Source organism: Triticum aestivum, chromosome 7D, assembly GCF_018294505.1.
Source record: "Triticum aestivum cultivar Chinese Spring chromosome 7D, IWGSC CS RefSeq v2.1, whole genome shotgun sequence".
Taxonomy (NCBI): domain Eukaryota; kingdom Viridiplantae; phylum Streptophyta; class Magnoliopsida; order Poales; family Poaceae; genus Triticum; species Triticum aestivum.
In genome coordinates, this window is record NC_057814.1 from 396,128,649 (window position 1) to 396,153,859 (window position 25,211).

The window sequence follows — 25,211 nt, forward strand, 5'->3', positions numbered from 1 at the left end:
AAACTGATGCTTAACCCATTTGTGGTTGCGATCGACCTTCTGGTGAAGACTGAGGAGGAGCTCACGATCAGTCATCACCCTTGGAGTTGTGCCTTGAGGATTTTTCTTTGAGGCATTGGCGGCAGAGTCATGAGTGGCAGAGTCATCATTGGTGGAGTAAGATGCAGCTTTGCAGAACTGACCATCCAATGGACGAATGCTTTCATCAATAACAGCAGTGGCCTTGCCCTTTACATCAGCCGAGGAAAATGTCCACTTGAGGACTTGAATGGGGGGCAAGTAGCTGCCATGGTTAAGTGTATCAGCCTTGTAATTGATTGAAGACCTTGATATGAGGAATCTCATAATCCAGGGAGCGTAAGGCTTCAATTCAAAAGGAGACAATGCAACATTGGCCAGAGTCCTCATGAAAAAATTATGGTAGTTGACAGGAACGCCATGAATGATGTTGAATAGCAGATTCTTCATGATACCAACGACCTCTTCTTCATTAGAGTCGTGGCCCTTGATTGGACTCAAAGTCTTGGTCAAGATGCGATAGACAGTCCATGGCACATACAACAATTCCTTCACGAGGAATTTGGTCCTTGGGGCTTGACCGGGCTTCAGCGGCTTCATCAGCACTTGCATATAGTGGCCAGTGAGTTCAGGTTCATGATATATACAATGTGCACCTTCAAGGGGAGGACTGACAGGCAGGGCATGAAGCAATTCAGAGGCCGGTGCTTTGAAGTGAGTGTTTCTCTGTCATCCAATCCAACACCCAAGAGTTCACATCTTCAGCATTTCCTGTGATGTGCAGCATTGCATAGAACTGAAGAATTAGTTCTTCATTCCAATCACATATATTTGTGCAGAAGTTGAGCAGTCCAGCATCGTGAAGAACACTAAGGACTGGCGTGAAGCAAGACAGTGATTCCATGTCCATGTGAGGAATATGCTCATGGTCGAAGACTTTGTCCTTATCAAAAAGCAGTGAAGAATAGAAGTTTGCTTGGCTGGCAGTCCAGAAACGCTTCCCTCTAAGACGAGCAGAGTCATATGGGTTGTAATCTGTGAAGAACACATGATCGTGGAAGAAGTCATCAGCCTTGAAGGTTTGCTTCTTAGAGAAGGGATTCTTCAGCTTGGGCTGAGGAGTATCAGTCAAAGGCATCACAGCCTCAGGAATCACATTCTCAGGAACCACATGCTGAGGAATTTCAGTTTCAGCTTCAGTTGTAGCATGGGTCTTCATTTCTTCAGCAGCATTTTCATCAGCACTAGTGGCTAGAATTTCTTCAGGAGCGGACGGAGTGGTGCGAGGTTTGTCAGAGCCCATTAGAACTTCAGTGTGCACTGGGGACTGAGGGATTTGTTGCAGTGGCGTGAACAAAGGAGAGTTGGGGTGCTGACTTTCCCAAAAGTCATCATTGATCACAGGCGTGGTGCTCCCAATGTCCACGTCTTCATCTTCTTCACTTAATTCTTCAACGCCTGCCTCTTCAGCTATGAACTGAGGCACTGGCGATGAAACAACTGGAGTTGAAGGGATGTCATCCACTTCAATTTGTTCGTCCAACTGCTTTGAAGAAGCAGCAGAAGGAACGTCTTCATCAGATCCACTTGGGATCTCATAATCTTCACCAAAGGGAACGAGTTCCTTTGATGGCATGCTTGAGACAGGAATAGCATCAATTGGATTCTCAAATGAGCTTGTCAATGTCTTCATCTTCTTTGGTGCTGAAGACTGAGATGAAGTAGATGCTTTCCTCTTCTTCACCGCTGCTCGTTCTGTAGCTTTGGTTTTCTTCGCTTCTGATGCAGAAGGAAGAACTGGATTTGGTGTTGGTGCAGGAGGAGCAGAGGAAATTGGTACCTTTACCTCGGGCTCAACTGATGCAGTCGGCCTGGTTGGTTTAGTTTCTTCAGGCTCAGCGGTTGATGGCTCAGCTGGCCTGGATTGTTCTTCAGGCGCAGCACTAGTGGTTGCCTTGGCGGTTTCATCAACGGCTAGAATAGAGTCATCGGTCCTGATACTAGCAGTTTCATCAGTGGTGCTGGCATGTTCTTCAGTCGGCTGAGCAGATGCTTCAGCCTGAAGAGATTCAGCTCTTGAAGTGAATTTTTCAGTTAACTTCACAAATCTGACTTTGGCTCCAAGCGAGTCAGCATAGTAGCGATCAAATTCATCACTGAGATTACTGATCTCAGATTGCACAGCTACAAGTTCATCAGTTGTCATTTTGACAACATTCTTCTTCAGCAAGCGCTCCTTTTTGTACTGAGCTTTCTTCAGCTGTCTGGCCTTCTCAAATTTCCATTTTTCTTCGCCAATGAAGGCGGTCAGCATGTGACTTTGGCCAGGAGTCAGCTTGAAGTCAGGCACAGGTGTGTTGGGGTCCTTGTGCCAAAGATCAATGTACTCAAGGATCAACTTTGGATCCAGTAAGAGAGGAACTTCACTTCCTTTCGCTCTAGCGGCCCTCTGCTGTCTACCTCTGATGATTTTGGCAAGTTCCTCATCATCAGCTTCGTCTTCATCGGACGGTACTTGAAAGGCAACCTGCTTCTTGTGAGGACTTGGTCTAGAGCCTCGTCCAGCGGTGGCCTTGGTCTTGAGCAGAGTTGGGCCTGTTGAGGAATGCGGAGGAGCTGAAGAACTTGCAGAGGCTCCTAAGGCAATTGATTTTCCTGTGGTCCTTTGACACGAGGTGAGATGCAAAGGTGCTGAGGACTTTGCCGGAGGAGCTGGAGCAGCATGAGGGATTTGCTGTGAGGGCTTTGCAGAACTGGGTCGTGAGGGCATTGCTGAGGTGCTTGGCCATGAGGGCATTGAAGTAGAAGCATTGGGCTTGTGAGCGGGCTTCTTGGCCATAGCCTTCGTAGGCTTGCTAGGAGAGGCCTCAGCAGTGGCAGCAGCAGAATCTTCATTGAATTTCTTCACTGCCTCTTTTGCCATTTTGGCTAGTTTAGCTTGACGCTTGGCCCATTCCTTGGGGAAATCCTCACCTCTTCTGATGCTAGAGGGATTAGCAACTTGGCCTGGTGCCAATGGAGGTCTTGGGCATGGAGGGTGTACTGCGAATTTCTTTATATACTTGGGAGTCACATATCTGTACTCCCTCCATTCTCTGGCCCATCTCCTCTCTATTCTATGAATGCGCACTTTGTGCTCATTCTTCGTTTCATGAGGAGGAGTGCAGTACCCTGCATAGATGTCATCAGGAATCTCAAAAGCATTGTTGACTTCCAACTTCTTTCCTCCCTTCCGAGGTTTCTTTCCGTCAGCCATTTTCTTCAGTTGAGGATTCTGAACAATTGAGTTCTCTGATGAGGTATGTAACTTTTCTTCGAGGAACGCTGCAAATGAGTTAAGTTGATGAGAACCTAGTGATTCAGCAGCGGACATGTGTACCTGTGAGCAGAGTATAGGTGCGAAGAATTTGGAGAGGTCATATACGTTCTCAAAAGTTTTTGCAAAAAGAACAAGTTTGAGGAATTTGACCAGATGTGTCTTGAGGAATTTCACTAAGCGTTTTTTGACTTAGGTTCCAGAGTTGTATAGATTGGAAATCCACACAATTGAGGAATCTTGAAGAAAAATGTAGCTTAGGGAAACAGATCAACAACTGATGTTTGTGTGAGGTGTTTAGAGTGTGAAGATTGAAGAATAAACACCTTTTGAAGATTTGTCGAAATCAAAGGAATCAACAAGGGCAAGAAAAGTAACTTTTAATTACCCTTGACGAATAACACGACGTACTGTGAATAGTAGATTTGAAGCTCGTCGATTCAGATCTTCCACGCCCTAACTTGGCAGAGGAAGACAGCTACGGCGGCGGCGGAGTGAAGAAATCCGCGGCCGGCGCGAGTATGACGGCGACGAGGTCGAGGTCGAGGCAGCGAAGCTCTTCCTCACCGACGACGATAGAAGTATCGACGGTGCTATGTTTTGAGAGCTCGAGCGAGGGAGTGAGGTCGAGCGGAGTAAAAACAGTCTGAGGAGGGTGAGGGGTATTTATAGCCAAGGTGAAAAATCGCTCGCCCGAGGAAAATGGACGAACGTACCCCTGACCCTTCTCATTCGTGCGACAAGTGTCACCCACGTACAGAGAGGTGGAGATCGTGTGAGATCGTGGGTGAATGGGATAATGTATCAAGGAATGTGGAACGGTTTGAGCGGCAAAAGCCAAAAAATCATATTAGAATTTTTAAGGTTTCGTTCGCAAATTCTTCAGCTGACAAGGACACAGTGAAGATTTTGAACGGGTTTCAAATAGAACGCACATGAAGAATTTATGAACAGACTGGGTTGAGTTTAGCATAGAGGGGGAAGGGTCCGATCACATTCACTTAGCAGAAAAAAGGCAACTTGAAGAAATAGCTATAAGTGAATGTTGTAGAGGACATAAACTCATATATATTTATATATCCAATGAAGAAAAACGACGGAAACATTGAAGATAATGCAAAGTTCAAGAAATTGAACAACTGAGGAATTTCACAACTGAAGAAAAACTCAAATTGAAGATTTTCAACTTTTGTTGGTGGCGTAACCCACCGTATAAGAATGCTGATTTCAGACACCGCGTACAATTGTCGTAGGGCTCCGAGAATCAAATTCTTTGTTAATTTCTTCACACTTAGGGTGTTAGTCTTCATTGATTGAAGAAAAACGTTACTTCATGTGTTGCACATCTAAGTCATCAATTTTGCATAAGTGTTAGGATGTGTGTCCTTTTCAAAGGACATTCGAAGATTCTAAGAAATTTAGCTCACACCGCAACTTGCTAAATATCTTCTCATCCAATGGCTTTGTGAAGATATTGGCTAGCTGTTCTTCAGTCTTCACGTGCTCGATAGAGATGTCACCCTTCAACACATGATCATGAAGAAGATGATGACGAATTTGAATGTGCTTTGTCTTTGAGTGCTGAATTGGGTTATGAGCAATCTTGATGGCACTCTCATTGTCACAATAGAGTGGCACATTCTTCACATTGATTCTGTAGTCCTTGAGGGTTTGCTTCATCCATAGCAATTGAGCACAGCATGAACCAGCAGCAATGTACTCAGCTTCAGCAATAGAGAGTGATACGCAGTTCTGTTTCTTCGAGGACCAACATACCAAGAATCGTCCGAGGAAATGACATGTGCCTGATGTTGACTTGCGGTCCACACGATCACCAGCATAGTCAGAGTCTGAATATCCAATGAGATCAAAAGTCGAGCCCATGGGATACCATAATCCAAGTGTTGGAGTGTGAGCTAGATATCGAAGAATATGCTTCACAGCCTTATGGTGTGATTCCTTCAGTGTAGCTTGAAAGCGGGCACACATGCAAACACTAAGCATAATATCCGGCCTAGATGCACATAAATACAATAAAGAACCAATCATGGAGCGGTATACCTTTTGATCGAAGTAAATACCATTTTCATCAGTGCATAAATGGCCATTTGTGGGCATAGGAATTTTGACGCCTTTGCAATCTTGCATGCCCAATTTCCTCAGTACATCTTTGAGGTATTTCTCCTGAGATATGAATATGCCATTGCATTGTTGACGTATCTGAAGACCTAAGAAGAATTTCAATTCTCCCATTATAGACATTTGATATTCTTCACTCATCATATAGGCAAATTCATCACTGTAACGTTGGTCAGTACAGCCAAAGATAATATCATCAATATATTTGGCACACGAATAGTTCATCATCATAAGTTTTGGTGAAAAGAGTTGGGTCAAGTGAACCGAGTTTGAAGCCTTTCTTCACGAGGAATTCCTTCAAAGTATCATACCACGCCCGAGGGGCCTACTTGAGGCCATAGAGGGCCTTATTGAGTCTGAAGACTTTGTCAAGATGCTTTGGATCTTCAAAACCTGGTGGTTGAGCAACATATACTTCTTCCTCAAGCTTAGCATTGAGGAATGCACTTTTCACATCCATTTGATACAAGATGATATTATGATGGTTAGCATAAGTAAGTAATATGCGAATAGCCTCAAGTCTAGCAACAGGTGCAAAAGTTTCATCGAAATCAATTCCTTCAACCTGTGTGTAGCCTTGAGCTACAAGCCGTGCCTTATTCCTCACCACAAGGCCATTTTCATCTTGCTTGTTGCGGTAGATCCACTATGGGCCGATGATATTGTGCTTGCAAGGGTCTGGACGTTTGACCAGTTCCCAGACGTTGTTGAGCTCGAACTGATGTAATTCCTCTTGCATAGCTTGAATCCACTCAGGCTCCAGAAATGCTTCATCTACCTTAGTGGGCTCTGTGATAGAGACGAAAGCAAAGTGCCCACAAAATTTAGACAAATGTGAAGCTTTTGAGCATGTGAGAGGACCTGGTGCGTTGATGTCGCTGATGATTTTCTCAATCTGCACTTCATTTGCAACACGAGGATGAGCTGGTTGGCGACGAGGAATTGGATCAGCATTTTCTTTAGAGCCATTTTCCTCAGGTGCACCAGCATGATGTTTTTCACGGTCTGGAATAACTTCTTCAACAGATTCTTCGGTAGGAATGACATCCTTAGTAGCCTTGAACTTGATGGTTTCCTCAGGAGACTGTTCATCTAGCACAAGTGGTAGGTGCTCTCTTTGCGAGCCATTAGTTTCATTGAACCGCGCATCTACAGTTTCAACAACCTTGTGACAAACGGTGTTGAAGACTCTGTAGGTGTGCGAGTCCTTTCCGTAACCAAGCATAAAACCTTCATGTGCTTTCGGTGCAAATTTAGAACTGTGATGAGGATCTCTAATCCAACATTTAGCACCGGAGACTTTGAAATAACTCATATTGGGTTTCTTGTCAGTGAGGAGTTCATATGCAGTCTTCTTGAAGAATTTGTGAAGATATACCCTGTTGATGATGTGGCACGCAGTATCAATTGCCTCAGTCCAAAAATGACGAGGTGTCTTGTATTCATCAAGCATAGTGCGAGCCATCTCAACAAGAGTCATGTTCTTGCGCTCCACGACGCCATTCTGCTGAGGAGTATAATGAGCAGATAACTCATGAGTAATACCAAGTTCATCAAGATAGTCATCAAGACCAGTATTCTTGGACTCAGTTCCATTGTCACTTCTGATGTGCTTGATCTTCACACCAAAGTTGGTTGAAGCCCTCGAGAAAAATCGTTTGAAGACTTCCTGCACTTCACGTTTGTAAGTGACGATATGTACCCATGTGTAATGAGAGTAATCATCAACAATAACAAAGCCATATAGAGATGCTTCATTAGTGAATGCAGAATAATGGTTAGGACCAAAGAGATCCATGTGAAGCAATTGAAATGGTCGAGTGGTTGTCATGATAGTCTTTGCTGGATGCTTGGCCTTGGTCGTCTTTCTAGCTCCACAGGCTCCGCACAAGTGATCCTTGAGGAATTTGACATTCTCAATGCCAATGAAATGCTTCTTCTTCGCGAGCGTGTGCAAGTTCCTCATGCCAGCATGACCAAGTCGTCGATGCCATAGCCAGCCTTCTGAAGCTTTTGCAAGTAGACATATAGCTGGTTGTGGTCCTGTAGAGAAATCAACAATATACAGATCTCCTCTCCTAAAGCCTTCGAAGACTTTGGAATGGTCAGCTTCCATGATCACAACACAACGATACTTGCCAAAGATAACAACCATATCTTGATCACAAAGCATTGAGACTGACATGAGGTTGAATCCCAAGGACTCGACAAGCATGACTTTGTCCATGTGTCAATCCTTTGAGATTGCAATCTTACCTAGACCCAATACCTTGCTTCTTCCTTTGTCAGCGTAGGTGATATGCTTCAGATACGATGGAGATAAGGGAGCATCCATCAATAGATTCTTCTCACCAGTCATGTGATTTGTACATCCACTATCGAGGACCCACTCAGTGGCTTTGGGTTGAACATCCTGCAGATGAATTAGTGCAGCTTACGAACTCATATACTTCATCAGTGAAGAATATGACATCAATTTCATCAAGAAATAGAACAGATAAAGTAGTATGAGGACGTGAGAAATGAAAGTTCATTTCTTCATGATTAGCTTGCGTCCTTTCAAGCATCTTCAGGTCTCCAGCAAATTCTTCAGACATTTAAGTACGTCTGGAGACCTAACCTTGCATAAGAGATTAGTTCTTTTTCTTCACCACCCACATCTGAAGGGGTGGCAAAGAGTTCATCATTCTACGGGCTCCATAAGAGAAAGGTGGCATAGAAGCCAGTCCACTTTGTTTCACATAAGAGGAGTTAGCATAAGCATATGAATAAGCAGAGAAATTCTTCGAGGACTTATGAACATAATGGTTAGAAGAATAATGCTCATTTACATAGCCCTTAGATCTTCCCTGCGAAACAGAAGTGTTAGCATGATGATGTTCATATGAGGATTTTGATCCACGTGAGGAATTCGGTCCATATGAGGACTTGGATCCATATGAAGAATTTGGTCCATATGAAGAATTTGATCTGGGGTTCCTATTCTTCACAGGTGGTGTCATGATGACATTCACCCGAAGACTTTCAAGGCACCTTTTGGGAACCCAGATTTTCTTCATAGGGGAACCGTTCCTGCAGTTAGTGCCAACATATTTAGCAAATACTTCACCATTCTGATTTTTGAACAGCTTATAGTTGGAGTCAAATGACTCATTAGAAGAATGAGTAGATTCACATGTAAAGCCAGATAAAGTAGATAGATCAACTGGAGGTCCCTTTGCGGCAACCCGGCCATGAGGTTTTGGGGTACTGCTCAGGCTTCCAGTATGTTCCATCAGCATTGAGTTTCCTCTCAAAGGCAATACCCTCTTTCCTAGGGTTCCTATTGAGGATCTGCTTTTTAAGCACATCACAAAGAGCCTGATGCCCTTTGAGGCTTTTGTACATGCCTGTCATATACAATTCCTTCAGCCCTGCATTGTCAGTGATACTAGCAATATCCTCAGATGAGGAATTAGTGATAGCAGAGACATGTGAAGAATTTGCAGCAATAGAAGCATTTGAACTTTCAGGTGAAGAATTAGCAGATTCACGTTCAATGCACTTCAAACATGGAGGAATAAATTCTTCTTGAGCAGCGTTGATTTGTTGAGCAAGTAATGTATCACGCTCCTTCTGAAGATCTTCATAACTCACACTTAGCTTTTCAAGATCTTGCTTTCTTTGAAGAAATTCATAAGAAAGCTTCTCATGATCAGATAAGACAGTGTTATGATGACACTGAAGATTATCAAACTTGGACTGAAGTGTCTGAAGATTTTCAGTCGAAGTTTTAGTGCGATCCATTTCTTCACCCAACATATCATCACTCTCATTAAGCATATTTTGAACCTTTTCCAAAGCTCTTTGTTGTTTAGTGGCAAGGGAAGCATGTTTGGTGTAGATGGGTCCAAATTCATCATCGCTTGACTCAGACAGGTAGCATTCAGTTACCTTGGCACTTTTTGCCATAAGGCATGGTGCAGAGGATGATGATTCTGACTCGAAAGTCATAGCCTTGCGTGATACCATAAAATCCTCAAACCGGGGATCGCGGTCAGATCTATGACCTTCATAGACCTCGGAGAGTCAGTCCTAGATAAGCTTTGCATGGCTGAGATGCATAATGTTTCTGAACTGATTTTGAGACAGACAGGAGCAGATGATGTCCTTCGCCGTGAGGTCGAGAAGTGTGTACTTGCGAATGTCATCAGCCTCCGCCATCTTGCACAGATCGGTAAGACCAATCTCAGTGATGGTCCACAACTCGCTTTTCATCGCCATGAGTCGCTTCTTCATCATGGCCTTCCACTTGGGATAATCATGACCGTCAAAGATGGGGCATGACACAGTCTTCATTCCTACGGTCGACATAACTAAAACTCCACGCGGTTAAACCAAAATCACACAGAACAAGGGAGTACCTTGCTCTGATACCAATTGAAAGTGCATTAAGTCAACTAGAGGGGGTGAATAGGCGATTTTTATGAATTCTTCACTAAGGAAATTCAGGGTGAGGAAATTCCTAAGCGAAGAACTACTTGCAACGGAATAAGTACTCAGATGCATACATGACATAACATAAACATGGACATCATGATGAAATGAAAACAGACATAGAGTACAGAAAGCATAAGCACAGGATAAAACAGGATGAAGACAAACAGACTGAAGAAATTGAACTGAGGAAATTGAGAAAGTCTTCAGTCAAAGTCTTCAAACAGATATGAACAAGCACACAACACAGTAATGAGAAAATGGAAGGGTTGAGGAAATAGAACCAGTTAGCTCGGTGAAGACAATGATTTGGTAGACCAATTCCAACTGCTATGACAGTTGTACGTCTGGTTGGAGTGGCTAGGTATTTAAACCTGAGCACACAGTCCTCACCGTATTCTCCTTGAGCTAAGGTCACACAGACCTCGCCCAATCACTCGTGGTATGTCTTTAGGTGACTTCCAAACCTTCACAAACTCGGTCACTCGGCGATCCACAATTTCCTCTTGGATGCTCTAGACCATGACGCCTAACCATCTGGAAGATGCACAGTCTTCAAAGGTAACAAGCGTCGGATCCACACAGGATCAATCTCTTCAGTGATGCTCAATCACTTTGGGTTTGAAGGTGTTTGGGTTTGGGTTTTTCTCGCTTGATGATTTTCGCTCAAAGTCCTCGGAGGATGGGATGCTCTCAATGACAAGTGTCAGTTTCTCTCGGAGCAGCCAACCAGCTAGTGGTTGTAGGGGGCGGCTATTTATAGCCTAGGGAGTAGCCCGACATGATAAGACATAAATGCCCTTCAATGATATGACCGTTAGATGAGTAGATAATTTGGGACAGCTGGTGCATAGCATAGCAACGGTCGGAAATTTGACTATCAAATTCCTCAGGGTTATCATGATCCTCACTTGTAGGCAATCCACACTGGCGAATTCCTAACTCCCCAGTCAGAACAAATTCCTCAAGGACGTCACCGAGCTGAACGTGTGCACAACTCGGAGGTGTCGTACGTTCGGTACTTGATCGGTCGGAGCTAGAAGAAGTTCGACTACATCAACCGCGTTGTCAAACGCTTCCGCTTACGGTCTACGAGGGTACATAGACACACTCTCCCCCTCGTTGCTATGCATCTCCATGGATAGATCATTGCGTGTGCGTAGAATTTTTTTGTTTTCCATGCAACGTTTCCCAACAAAGGTAACTTCTCGGCAGCCTGAGTCTTGATCTTGAGATGATCTTCTCGATGACCTGCCTCGAGGTCTTCTTCACGGTATTATTCACCATGACTTGTGTATCTTGGGATGGATCTACCTTTTGCCATGCCTTTTCCGGCGTGGAGGCTACCACTTGCCGGTGCGTAGTCAGGGGTATAAACACCCGATGTTTACAACACTGACAGGAGCCCCTGGGCCGGGGCCAGGCACGTGTGCACAACGTTTGTCTAGGCTAGGCCCATTAACACGCACCGGCCTCCCCATGGCGAGTGGTAACTGCCACCCACTACCTTTTACTGTGTGCTGATGATAGCGGATCTTCGCATTCATTGCGAGATCGTGGGGGAGACGGAACAAGACACAAGTGGGGACCGTGCGCCTAAAAAGGCGTGCCACGGTACGCGGTGAAAGGCCATCCCCCTCTTCTTCCCCATAAAAGGTAATGTCGGGAGCGTTACCGAATTCACCTATCCCCAATTCCATGTCCCACTGCTGCTGCTACCTTCGTCTTCCTCGCACCACTGCACCTCGCTGTTCCGCCCCGCTTCCGCCTCCCTCCATATCCCTTTCTCCTAGCCATGGCTCCCAAAACAAGGGCGACCAAGGATGCGGAAAAGACAGGAAAGGCGCCGGAGAAGTCGAAGAAGGCAGTGCCGACGCAGATGCGGAGGGAAAACACTTGTTTCCCGCCCGCGTTGAAAGTCTCCGACCTCACGGCCCGGTACTCCTTCCAGTGGTCAGTGAAGACCAAGGACCATGAAGCTGTCGAAGTGTTGCCCGCAAGTGTTCCTGCGGGCGCAGATAAGTTCGCATTCTTCACCGGATTTGTTTATTGTGGATTGCTCCCTCCTTTCTCGGCATTCTTTGATGAGGTGATGCGGACCCGGAATTTTCTGGGGGTGGTGCCCAACGTGCCTCTGTTCCGCCATTTTTATTCACCGCAAATTGAAGGTGACGCCATCTCCGGTAGCGTGACATGGATCTCCGCGCTGCCCGCTTGACCCTTGAGATGGTAGGCGATGACTTTCTTTGGCGCCGGATAGCCCCATTGAAAAGGAGGAGCCCCCACTCCTTTGATTCAAAGGAATTCTATAGAATTTTTTGAGGATTGAAATCCTTTAAAAAATTTCTTACGTTTGTCCTTTGATTCATAGATTGAATCCCACAGGAACTTTTTCAATGGAATCTTTTGTACTACATTTTATAGAAAATCTAACATCCACTCCAACCTCTGTTTACAATTTCTTTGCTTTTCTCGTGAAATCAAACACTCCTTGCTAATCCTATAGGATTCAAGTGGGCATGATACTTCAATCCTATACTTTTTCTATTCCTATGTTTTCAAAATTCTGCGAATCAAAAAGGCCCTGAAAAGGAGGAGCTATGTTTTCAAAATTCTGCTTTTTCTATTCCTTTGTTAATCATTTGCTTTACAAGGACGCTGCCGACACGATGCGGATCCGTCCCGGTCTCGCCAACATCCTATATGCCATTTTAATTCTCTACAGCAATCTCTTGAGTTGATTTGCATGATGACGACAAATGATTAACAAAGAATAAAGCGATTGCTCATGAACGCAACAAAAGGATGTTTTCCGATGGATTATATCATTGCGCTACCAGTAGAGTTTAGAAGACCTATTGGACTGTACTCTGACATCTACGATGCACATCTAGAGTCAGAACTCAGGAGCAGGCTGCAGTTCAAAGACTCGCCTAAATTGATCTAACTTTCAATGGAATTTGGCTACCCACATCCGTACCAAAATGATAGAACATTATCAGCCTTGTTTCAACGGTGCTCATCTCCTAACTTAAGCTACAACATGCTTGCTACCCATGGAACACCTCCTGAGTTTCGGACCTGTACACAGCGTCAGCTCTCGTTCTGCAGTCTGGCCTGATCTTGCAGAAACAGCAGCTGAAGAGTCCCTTGCGAGGCCGCGGAGCTCTGTGCTTGTCGCGCGGCTGGGACTTCCGGGAGGGGGCGCACGCACCACACGGTAGAATCTCAGAGAAACAGCCACCGCGGCGACGACCTTTGAGTTCGTCGACCTTTGGTGTGCGCTCTCCAGCTCTCGAGGCGACAATCCCTGTGGTGGATGCTTCAGGAATGACAGAGATCTTCTGGTAGCTCAGGATCCTTGACTCCGCATCTCCCGCGTCGCTATCTGCACCGTGAAGGCATCCCAGGATGTGAGATGCTTTCTCCTTGGGTTGTTGTCCTGGGAGCGGTGGCAAAGGGCACTCCCTTCTGGATGAAGCTACGGTTCTGCAGTCTGTGGCGACTGGATTCTGCGCCTGTTGATCTTCTCTGGATTGCATGACCAGGCTGACCGACGAATTCTTGGAAACAGTCCTATTGCTGATGGAGATTGGAGAAAGATTGATCCTAATGTCCACATTGCACTTGAGCAAATTCTGCAGAGAAACCACAAGTGGCATCCAGAAGCTCTCTGATGTTGGCACCTCCTCAGGATGACAGAATTGTAACTCAGCAACCGCCACACCTGCAATCCGAAAATAAATAGAATGAAAATCTGACTTGAAACATCCTCAGCGGGCATGCAATGATGCTTATATAATATGTCACCATTGCTGACTGCTCACACTGTGCCAATTGCTGCAGAAGATCAGAACTCTGAGCATAGTGCACGCGTTAAAAGAAACAGGGACTGTGGCCATGATGTACCATCTGATGGTGAACAATAACTTATTTTGGCAGGTGCGAACATTTGCTACATGATACATTGTTCAGTATGTGTTTTTTGGAATGCGGCATTGAGCAACTGGCTGGATAAAGATGTAGTATAACGGATGAACGGGAAAGAAGGGCTATATGAAGCAGGGACATGACTTCATAAGATAGAATGACAAATGAATCTTCCTTCGAAAGAAAGTAAAAGTTCAAACACACAGTTATATTAATTACCTTGGGTAGTGTACAGGGATGACAACTTTCCATCTTTCTGTAACAGATTATGAAGTGACTTAGATGTGCAGTTTTCAAGAGCCTTCATCCATATCGTCTCCAGTACATCTGGATCTCCTAAATTCATATCCAGACATCCGAGTTTGTTCTGGTAGCACAGATGAGAACTGGTCTCTAAGCTTTCATCTTTCAGGGCAGCAGCCCCGTCGTCTGCATAATTAATAGCATGATTGTCAGAAAAATAGACACCTGTAATCAGAGATTTGTTTCATAATGATATTTGATATATGAAACAATTTGAGATATTCGGCATTAATGCAGCATGCCTTTTTCAGATGGAGAATACGGGGTACCTGTTTGACTCTCTGTGAACATGCTTGAAACTGCAGTATCATCCAGGGCTTCTAGGCAGTAAGGCTCTCTCATATTGAACTGTAACAGAGCGGCGGTGAGCCAAGTGGACTGGTTCTTTGTGGTTTTCAATTGCTTTTCGGTTTCAGAAAGTATTTCCAGCGCATTCCGAAGTTTGTGCACGTCCACCTCAGCAGCTGAGAAGTTGCACAGACAGGGTTAGATGGATATGGAAATAATAGATCCATGTACACTGTAAGCTTGCATACACACATAGGGATAGTGCTATAAATCATCAACAAAATTGCAGATTTGTGTGCCGCTACGTCTCATGTAGCTCGCACAACTTTAAAGTTTGCCTAGGAAGGGAAGTGGACGTACATGTATTTTTTCCAGTAACTTTCCTAACTTCTGAAGAATCTGAGGGGTGCTTCGCAGCTAAGATATCCATGATAAGATTTGCAAGCTGAGCCAATAGCTGCATGGGATCGACCTTTGAACTCAAAAGCTCCCTAGCCCTCCGGACAATGGTAGCAGCATCTGATGACATAGACAGATTAAGAAGATCAAGCAACTCTTCATCTGAGACATCACCTATCTGCCAAAATATAATTGGAGGTTATTTATAGGTTGAAAGAAGAAAAAAGGATAACATATTTTCTGATGATATATTATAAAGTTAGAAAGCTCGAGTAAATCAACTTACTAGGTCGTATGTTACTGATTTGCTGATCCTTTTTCCGAGCAGAGTTAGTTGGTCAAGCATTTGAACTGCATCCCGAATGGAACCACTTGCCTTGCGAGCAAGAAGCTCCAGCGCTTCAGCTTCGAACTCCATACCTTCTTTTGTGCAAATCTTGCTCAACCGGCGGACAATCTCTGCATCGTCTATCTTGCAAAACCTATAGCTCTGGCACCATCCAGCGGAGTTGCTTGGTAGTTTATCGATGTCGGATGTTATCATGACAAATATTGAGCTTGCAGGGATCCCTTCAAGGCTACTGTAGATGGAGTACCATCCCTCCTTGTCCATATGTTGGCAATCATCTACAATAAGTACCTTGAAGTGCGAAGAAGCAGGAATTTCACAGGCATTCCTGAGCAAGACAGCAACTCTAGATTTGCAATCCAGTTTGGAAGCATCAACCTCTACCACACTGCTGCTGTTTCCTGAGAATATGGCCACGCATTCCTCGCAGTGCCCACAAGGTTGGTTCCCACCTGGAGAGAGGCAATTCAGCGCCGCTGCAAATACCCTAGCCGCGGATGTCTTGCCAATGCCGTGCGGACCATGGAGGAGATAGATCGGAGCAAGCTTTCCTTGAGAAACAGCATTTGAAAGAGACTGTGCAACAACATTCTGTCCAGCTAGCTCAGAGAAAGACTTTGGCCGGTACTTCTGGAGCAAGCTTCTTGCGCCTTCCTGGGGCTCACTCCGACCGAGCTCTTCCCCTTCAATCACCAGAGAGAAAGCCCTGTCCTTGGCAGCTCTCGACATCCCGGGGATCGCAGAGCAGCAGTTCTGGTTATGAAGCGCCGCCTTCACCCGGGCGTTGGCCTTGATAATGTTGATCGGCGAGTTGGCGAGGCGGCTGCCAAACTCCTCCCTCCTCCTCTGGACATGATCATACATGTTGTAGCTGAAGCTGTGCCTGCCGTAATTGCTTGCCTCCACGTCATCTTCCTCGAGGGAACACCCCTCCCAGATGGTCTTCTTGGTTGAGAACTTGGCCAGCGAGTTGGTGTCTGGGTCCCTCAGAGATCTGGACCTCATGACAGCGACCAGAGCCCTCGAAATCGGGATATCAACGGAATGCCTCCTCCCCTCAATCATCTTGCAAAGCTTCCAATCAACTCCGCAGGCTGCTTCTACAACTGAAGACTGCAGACGGCTGAATCCTGCAATGCGGACGAGTGTTGAGGAGCAATTTTGACTTGTGTCAACAAAAGCACATGCATCGCACGCTAGTAACACGAAATTTTGAAACACGAAGCAGATTCCCCATCTAAAATTTCCATCTATTTTTAGATTCTTGGTAACAGAAAATGCAGGCCGTGGACTGCGATTTTTCAGCAAACAAACTCCCTCCCGCTGCGATTTACCCTAAACAGCATTTACCGCGCAGACAATCAATATTGGGAGCAGAAAAAGATAGAATTTGGGTGTACGGTTTTGAACAAATCAATCTTGCACTGGTAAAAAAAAGAAAAAAGAAGAACTCGCAAAGAGGAAGAAACAAAATCGTAAATGCAGAATGCATCTGAGAAGAGAAAACAAGAGGAGAGAAAAAACAACCTGGGAATTGAGGTTCTTGGAAGAAAAACCTGGCAGCGGGGGGATTAAAAAAGGGAGACGGGAGCGCAATTCCCCATAGAGGAATGCACCTCAAAGAAGGAAAAGAAAACGAAAAATCAGAGTATCAGGGCGACACGCTAATCTAATAACCAGAAGAAAATCCAGAAGAAGCGAAGAGGAAAGGTGGGGATTCGAACCGAAAGAAAGCTTACCCTACGTCCCTGCCACCCCGAAGCCGTCCACCGCCGCCGACGACGACGACGAGGAGAGGAAAACCGGCACAGCCTTTAGGCACCGGCACCGCCACCGCCACTCTCCAGTCCGCTCCCGGTATTTACCACCACCGCCGCCGCCACCGCATTAATAACGCGAGCGAAGCGGAGGGAGGCGGGGTGGAGGGCCGCAGGAGCAAGAAGAAGACGAGGGGCAGCGCAGTGGCAGAGCGCGTAAATACGCCCGAAGTCGACGGATGGTTAGCTCCCGCGAGGCCTGGGTGGAGACTGGCGTAGAGGAAATCGGAGGCCGGCCTCGCCTCGGGCCGCGTGCCATCGCCCCTCGGTGGCTTTACAGCCGTAGATACCTGTGAACAGCAGGGGTATGCTCGTCTTTTGGCGAGAGGATGTCACGGCCGAATCGTAACGGACGGGGCAGTGTTGGCCGTGAGCCGAGTCCATGACAGGTTGGACCCCGGCCCACGCGTCGGTGACCGAGTGGCGCGTGAGGGACGGTGTGGCCGAGGGGGTGGCGTCAGATTTACTGTTGCTGATGCCGGGGGCTCGTGACCCCACCGCTTCTTGTGCTGTGCTGTTCTCTGCTCGTCCTTTGCTCATCCTTTACTGCCAGAATAACTCTGTTTCGCCCAAAAGCAAAATTTGGCTTTCCTGGCATGGCCTCGTTTTTATTTCCTGCGTAAATTTCACATCAAACGGCAATCACAGTACCGTTTGAAACGCCGGGTTTCCTTATTTGTTTGATTGATAGCACAAAAATTGTCCTTGGCAGAGGGCATTTCGTCACCCCCCATCTTTTGTCCAACTGCACGCACGCGCACGGATGGTTTCAGTATAATTCTGAAGATTTGTGGAGATCAATCAAGGGGAAGTTATGTGTTTCAAACGGATATACTATGATGGCACAAGATCGTCTTTTGCCATCCGAGGACATTTCACCATCGTCTGATTTTATTTTTCTTTTGCAGGACGAAATTATCTTTGGCGGAGTACTACTTGATTTGTTTATCATCTGATTTGGAGCCTACCCATGTTACGGAACTGTGATGGTTGCACTGTTCTCTGTTTTGTATGCAATGCAGCACCCACCTTGAGCATTTGTTTCTTGTGCCAGGAGAGGGATGGTGGAATGGATGTCTGGGACCTTCTTTTCTCCGGAGCACATGTTCGTGGCATTATTTATCTCTCTTCTTTTAACGGGGATACGACACAGGGGGGACCAAGGTTAGTTGGGTGCGGCGACGTGTTTACTCATTTTCTAATCACCGTTTCATTTCATTACTACTAGTATATCTAGTGATTAGGCAACGATGGCAGGGCGCTGGTGATGAGCTAGTTAGTCTCGACTCTGCTCGCTGCGCTGCTGAAACAAATGTGGTTTTAATCATGAGATTAGGCCCCCCCAAGATATGATCGCATCATCATGCCCGAATCTGAGGGTGCTTGGATCGTTCCAAGCACCCCTGACTAAAGAGGGGATAAAACTAGTCTTTAGACTAAATTCTTTTAGTCAGGGGCACCCCTATTAAAATGTGGATTAGTTCTCTCTGTCCTCATTTAACTCATTTCCTTTAACACATGCGAGTTCTGAATTGGAGGGTTTGGAGGATAATAAATGCTCATTAACTTGATTTTAGTCTTTTTAGTATTTGGATCCAAACATGGATGAGGCTAGTAAGTTTTAATCCCACTACTTTTAGTCATGAGAATAAAACGTATCCAAGCACTCTCTGTCTACGGGATGAGCATTCCCAAATCGGACAGTTCCTCATGCTTATCTTTTTCTTTGAAAAATAATACTATGAAGTTTAGCCGGCCTGTGTTCTTAATCATGCTAGATCAGTACAGTACGCTCCTGTGATTAAAAACAGGAGCCTAACAGCGGCAGTGTAGCTTGCCGTGAAAAGGTCCCACTTTTTGGTTTGACCCTTGGTTTGGCTTCCATACAACCTATGGTCTAGGAGCGAACAGTGCTGAGCACGACACTAATATCCCGTCATACTGCATGTTCCTTCACCTCGATATAGGCACTTTCTTATGGGTACTAGTAATTGATTTGAGTATTAAGCTAGGTAAAATGAATCGACAAGTGCGGAGCTTCTACAGTGAGAATTGCTGGAATGGGCTGGGATGGAATCCCATGCATGCAATTCCGCTACGGACATATGGCAGCAAAAGCTGGACAAGAATCCTATATCTTTCTTCCATCTCCACGCCCCATGCCATCTCTCTCTCTCTCATTTTTCTCTCTATCTTGTTTTGTTAAAAGGATGCACATGCACGAGCTGTGAAAGTCTGCAGTACAGAGAGAAGGGGGCCGTGTGTTGCGCTGTGTGTGACTGTTGCAGCAGACAGGACAACAGGTGTTCCATCCATATCCATCTGTCCACGACACGGCAAATGGCAAGGGTAAAATCCAGCTTTCTTCAAGACACAAGAGAACCCCTCTTTTACTGAACTGGATTGACTGGACACTGGTGACTGGTCGCTGCCCCGTAGCTTTGTATAGCAATGCTGCGGCTACAGTGGAAGATCTCCACGGAGGCAGCAGACGCAAGATTTTGTCAGGACGTAAACGCCCCCATAAATGGAGTACTTTCCTGTCATTTGTAGGAGGACACCGGTCCTTGTTCTGAATATCCGGGGAGAAATTAATGGAGGGGGTAGACTTGAGGTTCAGAATCACATGGACCACTCGACCTCTCGTTTAAACACTTAAACCGGGCAGCCACGTTTCAGTGAAAGAGGAAGCGTATTTGCGCCCTAAAAATCGTTTTTTTTTTGCGGAGGCCCTAAAAATCGTTTTTGATGGATCCATATCCCCCTCGACTCAAATATCGCATAATTTTAACTCTGAAAACTGTCAAAACAAAAGAGGGGGGGGGGGGGGGGCGCTCCGTCGGGGCCATGAGCGCAAGTAAGTCGATGACGTTGACCTTACATGTTTCCCCCCTTCTCCTCTTCTGGTGCCCTGGTCTGACTGGGGATGGGGCGGTGGAGTTTTGAGGGTTTCATTGCCCAGAAACACCGCTGTGTCCTTGCCACTGGGCTACAGCCCAGTTCTCTGTGGTTGGGGATGATCAAGTGGGATTTGTCTGGCATGATCATGATCATGATCATAAACATGGGACCGTTCATGAAAAAAAGGATTGTTTCTATAAAGGGGAAACAAGGAGAAAAGAGGGGTCTATTTTCGCAACAATTGTTGATGTGACTTATGAAGTGATTGCGTTGAATTATGTGTTGATCAAAGCTTTATAATTTTTGAAACACGTGTTGAAGATCCACCCGATGGTATGGATTATCTTTTTGCTCGGTTTCACTATTTGGAAAAATTGTTGAAAGTTAATCAGTTGGAGGTTGAGATTCTTGTGGACAGAACCAGACTAGGTTATGCAGAAGTTTTGGCACATGCTACTGATATGTATCGTGTGGAAAGAGGGCGCTGGAGTTACCAACTGCACCGGCTAGTTCCTGACAAAATACTCACCAATTGTGTGTTGTTTGTTCATGATGATGCATCAGCTGAGAAGGTGGACACTAGTGAAAGCTGAATAAAACTGTTGCTTATTGATGATTTGGTGCGGTATACAAGAGTATATAAGAGGGTACAAACCGACTTGGGGTAGGGGTACAAAACTGACTTGGACTAGAAGTCGTATACCATAATGACTACTCTAACATCCCCCCGCAGTATCAACGGCAGGCTCGACGACGTTGAGACTGAAACAGATATCTTGAAACGGCTTAGTAGGCAGTGCCTTGGTGAAAATGTCAGCAAACTGAGCCGTAGAGGGAACATGAAGCACCCGAACCTGACCAAGAGCAACCTTTTCACGAACAAAATGAATATCAATCTCAGTATGCTTTGTGCGTCGGTGTTGAACTGGATTGCTGGTCATGTAGACTGCTGATATGTTGTCACAGTAGACAATAGTGGCCTGCTCAATAGGCCTGTGTAGCTCGAAGAGTAACTGCCGAATCCAGATTGTATCTGCAACGGCATGTGCCACAGCGCGATACTCAGCCTCGGCCGACGAACGTGAGACTGTAACCTGTCTTTTCGAAGACCAAGAAATCAAATTATTACCAAGAAAAACACAAAAACCGGAATGGACCTTCGAGTGTCAGGACAACCAGCCCAGTCTGCATCAGAGTATGCGGTAAGCGAGTTTGGAGAAGAATTATTGAGGTGGAGACCATGATTGAGAGTTTCTTTTAAATACCGAAGAATGCGTTTAACATGATTATAGCGAGGAACCCGGGGATCATGCATATAGAGGCATGCTTGTTGAACAGCAAAAGAGATTTCAGGACGAGTAATGGTGAGATATTGGAGAGCACCTGTTAGGCTACGATAGAGAGTAGGATCAGAAAAGGGTTCACCGGTAGCCGAAAGTTTAAAACTAGTATCGACAGGAGTGCGAGATGATTGACAGTCAAGCATACCAGCACGATTAAGAAGATCAAGAATATACTGGCGTTGGGAAAGAAAAAGGCTGGAGGAATCGCGAACAACAGCAATGCCTAAGAAATGATGAAGGAGTCCTAGGTCAGTCATAGAAAATTCAGATCTAAGAAGAGAGACAATATGATCTAAGAACTTTTGAGAGGAGGCGGTAAGAATGATATCATCTACATGGAGAAGTAAATAGGCAGTGTCAGAAGTTTGATGATACACAAAAAGAGAGGTGTCGGAGAGAGATGGAGTGAAGCCTATTGTTTGAATGAAGGAGGAGAAGCGTTGAAACCAAGCTCGTGGGGCCTGTTTAAGACCGTAGAGAGATTTCTGAAGAAGACATACATGAGTTGGAAAGGATGGATTTTCAAAACCCAGAGGTTGCTGGCAGTAGACAGTTTCTTGAAGGGAACCATGGAGGAAAGCATTTTTAACATCAAGTTGGTGAATGGGCCATGAAGAGGAGACAACAACACTAAGAACGGTGCGAATGGTGCTAGGTTTAACAACAGGAGAGAAGGTTTCTTCGTAATCAATTCCTTGCTGCTGAGAAAAGCCACGACAAACCCACCTGGCTTTATATCATGAGAGGCTCCCATCGGAGTGGAACTTTTGGCAAAAAATCCATTTGCCAGAAACAATATTTGTATTGGGAGGACGAGGAACAAGTTGCCAGGTGTTGTTTTGAAGTAAAGCATTATATTCTTCTTGCATGGCAGCGGCCCAATTGGGATCAAGTAGAGCAGTTTTGTAATTCTTTGGAAGAGAAGTGAGAGATACGGAGGTATGAAGGTTTAGGCGGTCTTGGGGTTGATGAAATCCTGATTTGGCCCTAGTACGCATGCGATGATCATTAATCGGGGCTGCTGTAGGAATAGCATGAGGGGGTAAGGTGGGTACTGGTGAGTCCGGCGCAGCGGAAGAGTCGAACGAAGGAGTAGGGCTGGGTGGTGGAGCGGGAGTAGGGGCCGGGGCTGGTGGGGTGGGAGCAGGGGCCGGGGGTGTTGGGGACGTCTCGGGTGGGGTGAGTGTATGGTTGGGATTGGCTATGGTGGGTGTTAATGGTGGTGGTGATAAGTTGTGTTCGGCAGGTAGGGGAGTATATAGTTGGAAAGGACGGGGAGAGGAGGTGTTTGCGGAGCTAGGGGTGTTGGATGGTGTAGTAGTGCGTTGTGAGAAAGGAAAAATGTGCTCAGCAAACGTGACATGACGAGAGACATGAACGTGTCCGGTGTGAAGGTCGAGACAGCGATAGCCTTTGTGCTCGTCAGAGAAGCCGAGAAAAGCACATGGGATAGAGCGTGGTGACAATTTATTTGCAGAAGTGGCGTAGGCATTGGGAAAACAGAGACAGCCGAAAACACGAACCGCTGAGTAGTCGGGGTGGGAAAGAAAGAGGGAATAATAGGGAGTAGTGTTGGGTTTAGTTTTAGAAGGTCGAATATTTAGAAGGAAGGTGGCCATGTGTAGGGCTTCAGCCCAAAACTTGGGAGGCATAGATGATTGAATGAGGAGAGTGCGAACTATATCACTGAGGGTGCGAAGAGAGCGTTCTGCTTTACCATTTTGAGGGGATGTGTAGGGACATGAGAACCTAAGCAGGATGCCATGTTGTAAGAAGAAAGTACGATTTTTAATGTTATCAAACTCGCGACCATTGTCACATTGGATAAAGCGAATTGGGAGGAAGAAGTGAACAGACACATAGCGTCGAAAATTAAGGAAAAGAGAATGGACCTCGGATTTGTTGCGTAGAGGAAAAGTCCAGACAAAGTGGGTGAAATCATCTAGGATAACAAGGTAGTATTTAAAACCCGAAACACTTGCAATGGGAGAGGTCCATAAATCACAATGTATTAATTCAAAGGGATAAGTGCTACAAGAACTAGAGGTACTAAAGGGAAGACGCACATGTTTGCCTAATTGACAAGACTCGCAAAACACAGAATTATGGGAGTCCCTATTACATGGTATGGTAAATTCACTAAGCATAGAAGCTAAGACGGCGGGGTTGGGATGGCCCAAGCGACGATGCCAGAGATCGACGGAGGCCAGCATGGATGTTGGAGGGGTGGTGGCAGGAACTCCATTAAGAGAATAAAGATCACCGGAGCTATTGAAGCGAGCGATCTCGGCCTTGGTCAGGTAATCCTTCACAGATAAACCAAAAGGGTCGAATTCAACCGAAACTAGATTGTCGCAAGTAAATTGGCGAACAGAGATAAGATTTTTAATGAGGACGGGTGCAACTAGAACATCGCGAAGTAAAAGAGGTTTGGTGGAAGAGGGAAGTTGAGCCTGACCAACACAATATATAGGAATAGATGATCCATCTCCAAGGATAATGGAAGGGAAAGGAGATTTAGTGCAAGAAGATAACCAATTACTAGATGCAGACATATGACTAGAGGCCCCTGAATCAAAGATCCAATACGTACCTGAGTTTCCTTGTGCAGCAAAGTTATTCATGGCCTGGAGAAAGGCAGCTTGATCCCAGCTCGGCGTCGCAGGTGAGGGTGGCGTCGGAAGCAGTGCCGGCGGATACGATGGTGAAGGCAGTAGGGCCGGCTGGGGAGTGTAGTAGGCATTGGCCGGCTGTGGTGGGGGTGGCGTCGGGAGCAGGGCCGGCTGAGGTGTGTAGTAGGCGCCGCCGTCGCTGGTGCAATGACCATAAGGAGCATACGTCGGGGCGGCGTGATAGGCATTGGCCGGCTGTCGGGGGTTGAGAACCCCGGGAGCACCAGTAGGCAGCCGAAGGCCGGGTTGCCAGGCACCTGAGTATGCCGGCGGAGCACCGAGGGTGGACGGAGCGGACAAGGGCATGGGCCATGCTTGAACAAGCTCCGTCCAAGGATCATGAGGAGGCCGCCATGCAACCGTAGATGGAGCACTGGTGGGTGGTGCAGGACTCGGTGCTGGTGATGTCGTAGGCGGAACCGAATGAGTCGACGGCGGCCTGTAGATAGGGTTTTTGCCGCGGTAGTTCGGACTAGGACGCCAGTCTAGGGGCGGTTGAACAGATGACGATGCGGACGGCCCGGCGGCAGGAGCCGGCCTGGAAGGCGGCGCTGGTGTAGACGACAGAGGAGGACGAGCCGCAACATGAAAGACCTTGGGGCGAGAGTCCTTGCGAGCTTGTGTTTCCGCCGCGAGTTGTAGCAAGGAACGAATTTCAGCGAAGGTAGGAGGGGGCCGTATCATCGGTATGAACGAGGCTTGCTTGTCAAAGTCTTCGATGAGGCTGACGACGACGATATTGATTAGCTGTGAGTCGCTAACTGTATCGCCGAGTTCGCGGAGCTCATCACTAATGGTCTTAACGCGCTGGCAGAACAGGTTCACTGGGGCGTCTCCTTGCACCATATTGCGAAGCTCGGTGTGGAGAGTGTTTTTCCAAGCGTCGGTGTTGCTTTGGAAGAGCTGACGGGGGGAGTGCCAGATGTTGGCAGCGGTGGCGCCGTCGTGATCGAGCATGTTGAAGATCTCGGTGGTGATGCGGGTATAGAACCACTGGACGATCGCGAGATCGTCTTTCAACCATTGCGGATCGTTGGGGCCGGGAAGACAGTTGGCGGCGACATGCGAGCGCAGGTTGCAGCGGCCGAGGTGGAGATCGAAGAGATGTCTCCAATGGTAGTAGTTGTGGGCGGCGAGATCAAGAACTATGGGGATGTAGGGGCTAACGTCGGAGATTGTGTCAGCAAGAGATATTGGTGCGGCGAGGATGGGTGCGGGGTAGTTTTGTGGAGCTATGGTGAGGGCCGAGAGAGAAGCGGT

The 25,211-nt window shown here is 46.4% G+C and overlaps 1 protein-coding gene across 1 annotated transcript; it reads right to left on the reverse strand.

Moving 5' to 3' along the window:
- Positions 1-12,637: 12,637 nt before the first annotated feature.
- On the reverse strand, positions 12,638-17,247 carry LOC123166178 (protein STICHEL-like 2). Its single transcript, XM_044583947.1, has 6 exons — positions 16,958-17,247; positions 15,156-16,348; positions 14,831-15,047; positions 14,452-14,646; positions 14,099-14,308; positions 12,638-13,676 (listed from the first exon to the last, which is right to left on the reverse strand). The coding sequence occupies exons 2-6, from the start codon at positions 16,281-16,283 to the stop codon at positions 13,000-13,002; spliced, it is 2,427 nt and encodes an 808-aa protein (XP_044439882.1). The 5' UTR covers positions 16,284-16,348; positions 16,958-17,247; the 3' UTR covers positions 12,638-12,999.
- Positions 17,248-25,211: the final 7,964 nt, after the last annotated feature.

Coding starts and splice junctions, on each gene's coding strand:
- LOC123166178 (XM_044583947.1), bottom strand. CDS start 16,283: ATGATTGAGGGGAGGAGGCATTCCGTTGATATCCCGATTTCGAGGGCT. Junction 15,048..15,155: donor AATCAGTAACATACGACCTA/GTAAGTTGATTT, acceptor ATATTTTGGCAG/ATAGGTGATGTCTCAGATGA. Junction 14,309..14,451: donor GTTCACAGAGAGTCAAACAG/GTACCCCGTATT, acceptor TTAATTATGCAG/ACGACGGGGCTGCTGCCCTG.